General features: G+C 37.0%; 1 protein-coding gene across 1 annotated transcript in view; it reads left to right on the top strand.

Annotated features, from left to right (window-relative positions):
• Window positions 1-13,180, top strand: part of map2k5 (mitogen-activated protein kinase kinase 5) — a 63,000-nt gene that overhangs the window by 17,476 nt on the left and 32,344 nt on the right. Inside the window, exons 9-16 of the mRNA XM_084405809.1 lie at window positions 4,347-4,386; window positions 5,648-5,716; window positions 7,069-7,150; window positions 7,262-7,323; window positions 8,277-8,325; window positions 9,232-9,305; window positions 11,588-11,638; window positions 12,002-12,073. Coding sequence (XP_084261935.1) covers window positions 4,347-4,386; window positions 5,648-5,716; window positions 7,069-7,150; window positions 7,262-7,323; window positions 8,277-8,325; window positions 9,232-9,305; window positions 11,588-11,638; window positions 12,002-12,073 — 499 coding nt within the window. The remainder of the gene's footprint in view (window positions 1-4,346; window positions 4,387-5,647; window positions 5,717-7,068; window positions 7,151-7,261; window positions 7,324-8,276; window positions 8,326-9,231; window positions 9,306-11,587; window positions 11,639-12,001; window positions 12,074-13,180) is intronic.

Below are 13,180 nucleotides of genomic sequence, written 5' to 3'. Positions count from 1 at the left end.
TTATTGACTTGCACACGTCCTGTAATAATGTAGGGAATCACTCGTTATACATAAATCAGGTAACAGTTCATGTTTTACTTACATACAGTACCAGTCAAAAGTTTGGAAACATTACTATTTTTAATGTTTTTGAAAGAAGTCTCTTATGCTCATCAAGCCTGCAGTTAAAAAAAAAAAAAAACAGTAATATTATGAAATATTATTACAATTTAAAATAATGGTTCTCTATTTTAATATATTTTAAAATGTAATTTATTTCTGTGATGCAAAGCTGAATTTTCATCAGCAAGTACTCCAGTCTTTGGTGTCTTATGCTCCTTCAGAAATCATTCTAATATGATGATTTGATACTCAGTTATTATCAATGATGGAAACAGTTGTGCTGTTTAATATATTTTTTTGGAATACTTTTTTCAGGATTCATTGATGAGTAAAACGTTAACAGCATGTATTCATAAAAACAGCATTCATTCAAAATAAAAACATTTCTAACAATATAAATCGTTACCATCACCTTTTATCAATTTAACGCATCCTTGTTGAATTAAAGTATTAATTTCTTAAAAAAAAAATAGTTATTGTTCCCAAACTTTTGAACGGTAGTGTATATTGTTACAAAATATTTCTATTCTAAAAAAATACAGTTCTTTTTTACTTTTTATTCATCAAATAATCCTGAAAAAAGTATCTCAGGTTATAAAAAAAATATTAAGCAGCACAACTGTTTCCAACATTGATCATAAATCAGCATATTTGATTTCTGAAGGATCATAAGACACCAAAGACTGGAGTACTTGCTGATGAAAATTCAGCTTTGCATCACAAAAATAAATTACATTTTAAAGTATATTAAAAAAGAGAACCATTATTTTAAATTGTAATAATATTTCATAATATTACTGGTTTTTTTTTTTTTTTTTACTGCAGGCTTGATGAGCATAAGAGACTTCTTTCAAAAACATTAAAAATAGTAATGTTTCCAAACTTTGGACTGGTACTGTATATGATTTAGTTTTAAACCAAATAACACGTGCTGAGTGAACGATCAGCAATCAAGAGCATTCAACAAAACTCTCTCTCTCTCTCTCTCTTGTCAGTTTACGTAAATAATAAGCTACATCATGCCTCGTTTAACTTTCTTTGCCATTGATATCCGACTGAACTACAAACTTTCCACTGACGTCTGTAAAAAAGTGATGCGCTCGTCCAGCTTGCGCGTCTGTTCTGCTCGCGCACCACAGCTATGTGTTACTATATTTTGTTTAATGTTCCACTAATAAGAAACATTTACTTCATAGACAGCCTTCTTTTTTATCCCCATTATACTCTCTGTTGTCCGTGTTTCTTTGTCTGGACACAAGTGTAGCCTACAAACGCTGCCTGGTATCGGTTGTTGGTATCGGAGCATTTTTACGAGTACATGAGCTCAGTATTGGGCCCGATACCGAAGGTGATGGAGTGGCCAAGTATTTCTCCAGACCTGAACACAATTGAACACCTGTGGGTCGTCCTCAAGCGGAAGGTGGAGAAGCGCCATGTGTCTAACATCCAGCAGCTCTGTGATGTCATTATGGAGGAGTGGAAGAGAATCCCAGCAACAACCTGTGCAGCTCTGGTGAACTCCATGCCCAGGAGGATTAAGGCAATGCTAGATAACAATGGTGCTCACACAAAATATTGACATTTTGGACACAGTTTTGACATGTTCACTTAGGGTGTACTCACTTTTGTTGCCAGCTATTTTCAGAGGACAGTAAATAAATACTGCTATACAATCAGCACATTAACTACTCTAAAATATATCCAAGTTTCATTTCTATAGTATTGTCCCTTGAGAAGATATACTAAAATGTTTGCTGAAATGTGAGGGGTGTACTCACTTTTGTTAGATACTGTATATTATACACACACACTGCACCTGCGCACCTCTCTTTATGGCTTTCTTTTCAGGTGAGGCGATCATCTGGTCATCTCAGGTTAGATGGCTTAGAGAAAGAGATGGAGAGAACTGTCTGGTCCGCACTGGCCACTGTAATGGAAACCTGTTTGTGTGGTTGCGTGCGTGTGTGTTCGTCGGCAAACGCACATGCATTCGATGGCTGTCTTCTAGAGGTCCATGAATACTGCATGACAGAGCTTTCATTACCTTGGGCTCTGGAGTGTAAATAACAAACAGAGAATAGGGACACATTTACGGGGGTCAGGACCACACGTCACTACGTCACCTTGTTCTGACCATGCGTCTGTCAGTCTTAAATCATCCCTGCATGACTACTCAGCAGGGTCAAAGTTCAAGGAGTTTAGCTGAACTTTGTAAATGGGCTTAGCAGGATCCATTACTGTTCAGGATGTCCGGAAGCGACCATTAAGACATCATCATTGGTTGGGTTGTCAAACTTGGCATTAGTAAGCAGTAAGTAGTCATTTAGCAGATGCTTTTATCCAAAGCAACTTATAGCTTACATATTACACAGACAATCCCTATGGAGAGACATAAGGTTAAGTGTCTTGCTCAAGGGGACAATGGTGATGGCTTATGACTCGCTACATGCATGATGTGGAACTCGCAACTGTGGTCTGCCTTCCGATCAGGCCTGAGCTATACCCATCACTACCCATTAAGCCGTACCACCTCTAACAGGTGATATCGCTTGAGTTTGACTATTCAATTGATCAGAAATTACTAGAAACCTTTTCCCTGGTTTCACAGACAATGCTTAAGCCTAGTCCCATACTAAAATGCATGTTTGAGCTGTTTTAACTGAAAGCAACTTGCACTGTCATATCTTAAAATATGTTAGGGCAATTGTTTTGTCTCAAGATGCACATCAGTAATGTTTTTTTTTTTTATGTTTTTTTTATGGCGTGTTTTATAAAATCTACTTAAAACCTAATTGAACTAAGGCCTGATCCTGGCTTAATCTAAGCCCTGTCTGTGATACCAGGTTTTTAAGATTTAATTTTCCGTGCATATTAATTTAATAATACGTGTTCCCAATAAGCACATATTGGGTGTATCACTGGGCAACTCTGTATCTTGTATGGCTCAGAATCTTCCGAAGTGTAAAGTGTACCTGCAGAGTACTCTGAGGTGAGATGGGGATCGAGTGTCGTCGCCCTAAATGAGGGAAGTTAGCCGTCGCGTCACTTAGAGCGACATTAATTAAAGGCTTGCTGGAGTTACGAGGTGTCTGGAGCTGTAACAAGATCAGCCATCTATTTCCCATAAATCACATGCACTGTCTCAAACACGAACCATTACGAATTTGTTTACTTCAGATGTATACGCGCCTACGTACGGAGCGTCATAATCAAATCTTTTTCTTTTTCTTGTTCTGTTCTTTCTTTTGTTTGTTTCTTTCGTGTTCATACACGCATACAGTGTGCCTGTGTTGTTGAATCCACCCTCGTTTGGCAGCTGTCTGTTGTTATAGTATATTATCTGGTGGAATGGACCGTGTCGTGGGTTATTGTAACCCAAACCCTCTTCAGCACCTACTGCAGTAACCAGATCCACTGCTCGGAATGAGCAAGGATCATAATTAAATAATTGTGGCTTTGCCGTTAATTCGACCTGTAACAGGAGGCCTGTCTGGGAGAGCTCACGCTGAAACGGGAACGGAGCTGATAACGCTCCACAGCTCAGAATGTCTGAGGTTTCGCAGGTGACTGACTCAGGGTTGACCTCACCTGCATTTGACACTTAGGATGAGGACACTCCTCCTCTGAGCTCTTTTTTGAAGCGATTAAGATGCTGATAATCTGTAAATAATTACAAATGTTTAAAAAGCACCTGAGTGTCTTACTTAGTCATATAGATGTTTGTCTCAGGTTGCTGTGACTTAAAAAAAACCCTGAACATAGTTTCCATCCTTGAATGTCAGTTGTTGAATGTCTGTCCTTGAATTTTTCTGTGTACCGTGCCCTCAAAAAAAATGTGGACACTTTTAATATGTTTAAATGTATTAGATTACAAATATATAATAGATAGATCATTTATATTTTAAAGAAGTTTATTATGCTGCAGTTCAGAAATGATCAAAATACAATAAAAACAGTACCATTGTGAAATATTCAAAAGAAAAACTACCTGGATATATTTAAAAATGTGATTCATTCCTGTGATGGCGAGGCTGAATTTTCAGCAGCCATTACTCTATTCTTCAGTGTCACATGATCACATGATAGCTCATTGTTTCTGCCTCAACAAATACATGTACAAGTACAAATACAATACAATGTTAGCTCTTTAAAAAAAAAAAAAAACATCTCACTGCTTTTTAGTGTTTTGTTAGTTTATTAATGTGTGCATTGTCATTAATCATGAATCGTTCCTGTTTTGACAGAGCATATCACCTGCTTGGGAAGAGAATTGTAGCAGTGAAGGTAAGAACAATACAAATGTCTATAAGCTTTAGAACCTCAAGCTACATAAAGTGAAAGGAATTCACTGATGCTCTTTTATAACCTTAAATGATAACATTTTTGTACATGTTGTTTAGATTGCATTTTGGCTTATAGTTCAGAATTACTTGGCTCACATAGAAAACCATGAAAACATACCAAAGACCCAACATTTGATATTGAAACTCGCATTCAACAAATGGATAAGAAAATCATTCAGCCAGTAAAAAAAAAAAAAAAAAAGCAGTGCAAAAGAGGTGAACTCAGGGATCAAGACCTCAGCGGGGTCTGTTACAGGTGGACTTTACGGCGGCAGGATGCAATGAATGACTACTGGAGATGTTAAAAGTGCTCTGCTAATTGAAGAGCACAGAGGAACAAATCCAGCACTCCTGCACGCGCCACCACAGTTAAGCATGTTTGAGACCCTGTGGGCCTTCTTTTTCCATCTTATCTGTTCTCTGTTCTGTCACTTCTTCCGTTCTTTTCTCACATTTTATCCCTCTCCCTCTCTCGTCATCCTCATTTACATCTGTTTAGTTATCCTCTCACTTCTCTTATGTCTTATCTCCTATCTGTCCTCCTTTCCTTTCATTTCTTCTGCTGCGTCTGCTCATCTTTCCGTCTGCGCACTGCCTGGGTTTGCTCGAGCAGGGCTATCTATTTGGCTAAGGCTGTAAGTGATCTCTGCTGAGCTTTAACTGTGTGGCCTTGCCTTACTGCCTTACCTGTAATCAATTATTTCAGCGGGAGGCTGATAATCTAGCCTTAACTAAAGAAGCATTTTAGCTAGTCACTGCTTCATTACAAAAGTGGGGAAGAGAGAGAGCAAATACCTTGGTTGCAACAAACACAACCGTTTCTAGTTCAAAACGTTTGTAGTATTGTATGAAAATACAGCCGTGGAATATCTTTTTGCTATTTTAAATGGTAGACCATTGATTTTCCTGTCGGTACTAGTTGAAGAGAAATGTTTCTCAAGCATGCATTCTCAATCTCAAAGTGAGCTGAAACAGAAGTATTGATGCAGTTCATGTAGATGATCACAATCAGAAAAGTTGTATTTACCTGATGGGTGGGCAAAGAGTCTAGTATTGCATATGTGTGTTTGATATCATTTATTTAGCTTAAGAGTTCTGTTTGGGTGTAAATGGGTTGTAAATAAGTGCTTATTTAGTAAATAGTTCAGAAAGTTTAATTTGCGTGGGTTCGTTCAAACGATGGCCTTGTGCTTGTTTTCCAGGTTATTCCTCTCGACATCACGGTGGAGTTGCAGAAGCAAATCATGTCAGAGCTTGAGATCCTTTATAAGGTCTGAACCTTTTTTCTCTGTGCTTGATTACTTAATCTGTATCTATATGATATTTTCAATGTAGTTCAGTCCTCTTTTCAGTGGATAAGTGGACTTAATTTCGAAAATGTGCACTCCCGGTGTGATCAGCTACTTGAAATGCTGTATTCCCTCTCAATTCCACTAATTAAACTTAGAGCATTTGCCCTATCTTAAGCACTCAAGTGTCGCTTTGTTAGCTTTCTGTCCTTGAAGATGTCAAAACTTGAGTGAGAGATGAATATAGCCTTAATGAAAATTTTAAATAACAGGCATAAATAATCTAAATAATTTGCTCTGTACTCCTCACTTTGTGTTTAATTAAGTTTGGAGTCCTTTTCCAGGTGGAAACCACATTCATTTAGATCTGTGTGGGGTTTCAGATTTCAGATTAGGTGTATTTGAGGTGTATGACTGTGATAAGTATGAAAGAAGTGTCATGAATTATTCAGGGGTCAGTGCCTATGTAGTTTAGTCCATCTGCTCCAGTAACCTGCTCTGACGACAGCTGCTAGATAGACCTTAATTGATACCAATCACTCTTTGCAGCGACGAGCCAATCACATCGAATAATTAGCCAGTTCCACATATTGAATGAAATACTACGGTGTCATTAGCATCACATGGCTTACTATAAATAACTACAAACCAAATACTTAATGAAAACAATTAGTCTCATCTTTTCATCAGTGGTACATTTTTCTTATTAATAAAGTATCTTGGACAACCATCAGGTGAATCAGGCAAATTAGTCAATAAACGGTTAGCCTAAAAGTATAAATAAATGTTCTTTTCATAACCATAAAGAAATGTTTATATCACTGCATTGCCATAAACTAGCACAGATTCCTCATTCTATAAATAAGCATACACTACCATTCAAACGTTTGGGTTCAGTTATATTTAAAAAAAAGAAATGAATACTTTTATTCAGCAGGGACACGTTAAATTGATCACAAGTGACAGAAAAGGCAATTATGATGTTTGATGTAAATGCTTTTCTATTTCTTAATGCTTTCTATTCATCAAAGAAGCCTAAAAAATGTATTACAGTTTCCACAAAAATATTAAGCATCTGTTTTCAACATTCATATCAATAATAAATGTTTATGTTTAATATATATTAGAACAGAAACTTTAAATGGGAATAATAATTCACAGTGGTACTGTTTTTACTTTGCTTTTGATCAAATAAATGCAGCCTTGGTCAGCATCTTTCAAAAACATAAAAAAATTGACTTTTGAAGAGCCCAAACTTTTGAACGGTAGTGCACATTTGTGATAGAGTTAGTGATTTGTGATAGTGCTGATATATTTGATTGTGTTGTTTACAGTGTGATTCTCCGTACATCATAAAGTTCTACAGTGCTTTCTTTGTGGAGAACAGAATATCAATATGCACTGAGTTTATGGATGGTGAGTCTCATCTGTTTTGACATTGTCAAGCATCTGGGAGGCAACATTTGCACAGGAAGAGATCACTCAGCATTTCTACAAATTTAATTGAATTATTTGTTTTTGATGTAGGGGGGTCTCTGGATGTCTATTGGAGAATCCCAGAGCATGTTTTGGGCAGGATTGCTGTTGCAGTAAGTCCTTTGAATTCTTGAAACTGTTGTCGAGTAAGCATATCGGGGAATTTTGAAAACTGGAAGATATCGGCATATCCGAGAATGTTACAGCTCAGACTCCTGTGTGTATGTGCAGGGCCGTAACAAGCTCAACTGTCGCTCTAGCAAAACACCGTTGTGCGGCCACCACTTCACACTCACAATTAAACAGGATCTTTGAGATGCATGTGAAAGACTGGAGATTTTGTTTATTGATAACACATTTTTTCATTCTGCAATATAAAACATCCGCACGCAACCACTAGTAGCCTACAGCTGAAAATGCAAATTCTATATTATATTATATTATATTATATTATATTATATAGCCTAATAAGTATATGCAGGCCCAGAGTGGACATTGGACGATTCGGGAGATTTCCTGTTGGGCCGCTGATAAATTGGGTTGGCAGCATTACCACTTCGACATAAAGACAGTTTCACACGGGACCCTACAAGTCTCAAGTTCATTTTCAATGAGAGACTCACGTAAGCGGCAAATCGATGATAGCTCTAGTTGTGGCAAAACGACTGTGTGCAAGCGGCGCTCGTACACCTGCAATCCCATCACTTGCACGTGCACAGCTCTTCATAGCGGTTAAAAATATTATAAATATTAATATATGGCGTATATAAATATTACGCACGCAATAAAGTGAGCTACATGATTTGTTGATATAAGTGCAATAATGCGCCGGCCCCTGTGTTTGTGTGTTTTGTCTTTGTAACACTTTATTAGTGCTGAATTGTCATTTGCACCCTGTTCTGACCCTCATTACCCTCTCCCTCACGCTTTCTCACAATAATCAAAGATATGCCACTGTTTAGATAATTTACAGCTCTATCCTCTACAGACAGAAGACGTAGACACACACCCTTTCGAGTCTCTTCTGAGTTTTTCAATGAGTATGGGTGTTTGTGTGTGTCAATAGGTGGTAAAAGGATTAACATACCTCTGGAGCCTGAAGATTTTACACAGAGGTGAGAAAGCCACTTTTATGTAACTTGTAAAACATCTGAAATAATAATATCCACATATTTGCTATCAGTGTAAGATCTTCATTTAGGTCATTTAGGCATGTACGGTTTAAAATTGAGGACAGTAAGATTTATTTTTAAATAAATAAATACTTTTATTCAGCAAGGGCATATTCAATTGATTAAAAGTTACAAAAGATTTTAATTTCAAATAAATGCTTTTCTTTTGAATGTTCTATTCATCAAATACCACAGAAATACTTTTCAGCATTGATAATAATCCTTTTTGAGCACCAAATCATCATATTAGAATGATTTCTGAAGGATCATGTGACACTGAAGACTTGAGAAATGGTTGCTGAAAATGTAACTTTGCCATCACAGGAATAAATTACATTTCAAAATATATTCAAATAGAAAACAGTTATTTCAAATTGTAATAATATTTCACAATATTAGTTTTGCTGTGACTGTTTTGGTGCACATAAGAGACTTGAACTGGAGTGAATGTGATAATACACACATGTTGGGTAGTAATGACCTACATGTAATAATATTACAGAAATCAAGTGTTTATGATAAGACATTTTGTATACAGAGTCAGATTTGTTTTTATGTATTGTGTGACACAATAATGTGTAATACATTTGCTGATTTTGCCCCTAATTTTTTATACAGACTGACTTTCAAAGGAGACACACACATAGCATCACAGTGCAATGTAATCCTTGCCTTCGAAAAATGAACTAACTAGTTAGCTATTCATAAAAGGAGCGTTACTTTGTACTTAATGCAAAGACTATTGGTTAAATTTACATAAAAGTTGAACTCTCTACCAGATTACACTGCAGATGTAATCAAGTCACAAAATATTTTGTCTCTGTGTAAATGCATTGTTTCTCTGCGCAGATGTGAAACCGTCCAACATGCTGGTTAACACACGGGGTCAGGTGAAACTGTGTGACTTTGGAGTCAGCACGCAGGTATGTTCTAATTTGTATCCTGTGATTATTTGTTTGCATGTTTGTTTCTCTGCTTGAATGCGTATACTCACACAAGTGCTTCTTATGCTGTGTATATCTGTGTATGGTGTGAGCACAGTCAGATCAGATCAGCCATTGTCCCATCAGTCTCCATGTCTCTTCTTCGTCTCATTCCTCCAGGGACTTCTTGCCTTTGCTCCCTAACCCCCAGATACCCCTTAGATTGCTCCTCACTTCTCACTTCTCGCTCTTTCTAATTACCACATTGAGCAGATATTCAGTGCTCGTGAGTGACGGCGTGTGTGTGCGCGTGGCTGGAGACAATAGCTCAGACTGAGAAAGTCAGCATCAGTTTCCCCTCCTCTTATACACTCAGGAGTCCAACAATGGAGCCCAATCACTCCAAACAGCCTTCTTTTAATTAATATTCATACCCATGTTCCCCGTAGACATTCTAGTTGAAGCTGACCCCTGGATGAGGTGCATGTGTGCGTTCTCCTCTGTGCCCATTCAGACCATGACACTGTATAGTAAACCTATGTCTCTCTTATTCACTTACACACACGCGCACACCGACGCACGTCAGGCCGCGGGGGAACGCTCTCATTATGTTTGTCCTGTCATTGCTGACATGTGCCATTGTGCCCGGATCTCACTGTCTCTCCCTTGTGAGAGTACAGACTAAAATTAAACCAGGCTGGCATTTCAATAACACTTCACAATAACACGCTCTTTTCAGTAGATTTAAATCAGTTTCTTCATACTGTGTTCTTTAGCTTATGGCAGAGATCTCAGGTCACCTGCTGTCACATCTGTACTGAATTTCAATGTTCAAACAGAGATAATAACTGTTCTGCTTATATCAGAGGACTGAATGTGTCGGCTTCTCTATATTATTGTTGGCTGTACACATAATGTTTAGGGGGTAATGTTTCACCTTTGAGGTTGTGTGTGTTTGATGGTACTAGATATCCAGTACTGTCACTGCTAAGATCTTCATCAGCTATTAGGATGAGTAACAGGAATCTGTTAGTTAGGTAGTTTTGAAGATAACACATTACAATGAAGTTTAATTTATGGACATTAGTTAATGCATTAAGTATCATGAACAACAACGGTGCTTTTACAGCATTTATTAATGTAGGTTAATGTTAATTTCTGGGTGTACAAATACACTTCAAGTTTCAAGTATACATTTATGTTAATGTATTATAAACAAGCGTAAATTGGCAATTAAGGAAAATATATTTATAAATTAACTTGAACTTGGAGTTGTAAACACTGTAAATAAGTGTTGTTCATTATTTAATTAATGCTAACAAATTGAACCTTGCTGTTAAGGGTTACCATTTTTAATGTATTCATCTCTCGTCTTGTCCTTTTAAATGATAACTGTGATAGTACTACATTAGTATTACAATTGTTCATACTTGGGATTAGAGATTTGAACATACCCATAATCAAAATAAAATTTGGTTCTTAAAAGGATAGTTCACCCAAAAATCATGTACTCAATTAATTCACCCTTATGTTGCTCCAAACCTACATGACTTTCTTCTGTAGAACACAAAAGAAGATATTTTGAAAAATGATGGTAACCAAACTGTTTTGGTTACCATTGACTTCCATTGTGACATTTCTTAAAATACCTTCTTTTCAGAAGTGAGCTCATGCTGAAAATCATGCTAATTATAAAGGGAGTGCTCTTTGCTCACTATCTCTGTACATTATCCATTCAAAATAAAAATGTTTCCATTATTTTTTATTTTTTTATGCTGGTAAGTACACAATGCAAAGTTTTGGGAGCAACAGACTTATTTAAATGCTTGAATTCTAAGTTGTAATGATAGACAGTAATAACCGTGTCAATGGACAGGACAAAAAAAATTATGTCAAAATAGATCTGCGAAGGCCAAGGTACCTAAGAACCATGACATTTTACTGCTATTGGCCCAAATTACAGAATTTTTGGTGTTGTGACAACCTTTGCACTGAATAATCTGCTTAACACCACAGTAGAAGGATTATGGACACACGGTTGATATTTTATTTCCTCTATTTGAGATTCTGGTTGATCTCCTGCTAAAAATATTTTGGTAACACTTTATTTTACTTGCTTTAATAAAAACAGTGAATTTTGCATAATTACATAACGAAACTAAACCAAACCCAAATCCTAACCCTAACTACATGTTGTTGAGTACTTTAAATATATAATTACACTGTAACAAGGACATCATAAAATAAAGTGTAACCAATATTTTTTCTGCTTTCTTCCACAGTTGGTGAACTCCATTGCTAAAACATACGTCGGAACCAATGCATACATGGCGGTAAGCAGCAGTCATTTCTTTAATAGTGTTTCTTTTCAGACAGTATTTCTACTTACGGTAGCAGGGAAGGCATAGGTCTTTCTTATGAGTCATACATATTTGGTTGTAAAGGCTGTCATTCTAGCATCTGCCTAAAATGCACACAAAAAAATCTATTTTGCCTTTCACGGAAAAATCTAATTCTTTCACAAGTACAATTTACACACAGGCACACACATATTGACAACAGAGCTGGTTAAATAGCTAAACATCTGCACAGAATGTCTGTGTGACCTTCAGTACCAGTTATACTCCAAGCACAATTCATATTGCAAGCTGCATTGTAATGATTCTTCATGTGTCTGTGTGTCTTTGCTTCTATAGCCAGAGCGGATATCTGGGGAACAGTATGGTATTCACTCAGACGTGTGGAGCGTAGGGATCTCTTTCATGGAGGTAAAACAGTCATATAATCATTTCTTATAAATGCCCACATATAGGGGTGGGCTCTATTGTGGTTAAGCTCATGTGATGCTGCTGTGCGGCACGGTCACAAAAGCTTATCATTTGAATGTGTTTTTACGCATTGTGGTTTAAAAACAAGTGATTTAAAACCGTTAAAGCGCAGTAAGCAGAGAAAGACAACACTTAGCTATATACGCATGCTGTCACAGAGAAGGTTTCTAAGCGCTGTCTGAAAGACACTTTCTATCTGAAAGACTTACCTCGCACACATAAAGCTGCTGCGCATAAAGCGTGTGAGAACGTGTGAGTTCTTTTAGCTGCCTACTTGGGCTTGAACATTATATACACATACTTTCCAAGAATTATGAAATTTCAATGTTACCAAACATTTTTGTATCATGAAAATTGTATTTAAAGCAAAAACAACTATATAGTATGTGATATATATATATCATCGAGAAATCAAATTACTCATATCGTGATATAAGATTTTGGTCATATCGCCCACCCTTACCCACATATACACATGGCCCAGCATTCATAGATCGAGTGGACTGGTGTCTTAGTGTTTCTGCTGAGTGCTGTTGATAGTCCCTGCAGGCACCCTGTCCAAACAGATGTTGGCCTACAGCTATGCATGGATCACACTTGAGATCTCCCACTGACTGCTACACACACACACACACTCACACACTCTCACTCTCTCTCACATGCTCTGCTATCCTTTTGGATCATCTCCCCTTGAATTCCCATGAGAGCATAGAGATGTTGTGGTTTCTTTATATATACTATAAATATACTAAAGAATTAATAAATACTATGGTTGTTTATTAAAGAAGAAATGTGTGTGAGTAATGAAACATTAAAGAAAATGAGTATACGTGTTTGTGTGTGTGTCTGTAACTGTGAAAGATGTGGAGTCAGTGTGGCAAAACGCTATCAATCACTCAGCCAGCAGAACGTCCAGTAATTAGAGTGCTGTGTTCTCTACTTCAGAGGTGTGTGTGTGTTCCTAAAAAAGAAGAGAGGAGAGGTGTATGAGTATAGCGAATTTTTTTTATATAATGGATGTTTTTCGAAGCAGAAACCAGCAGCATG

This window comes from Rutilus rutilus (genome assembly GCF_951802725.1).
Source record: "Rutilus rutilus genome assembly, chromosome: 3".
Classification (NCBI taxonomy): domain Eukaryota; kingdom Metazoa; phylum Chordata; class Actinopteri; order Cypriniformes; family Leuciscidae; genus Rutilus; species Rutilus rutilus.
Note: the sequence above shows the minus strand (reverse complement) of the source record. Positions and strands in the feature narration are given on the sequence as shown.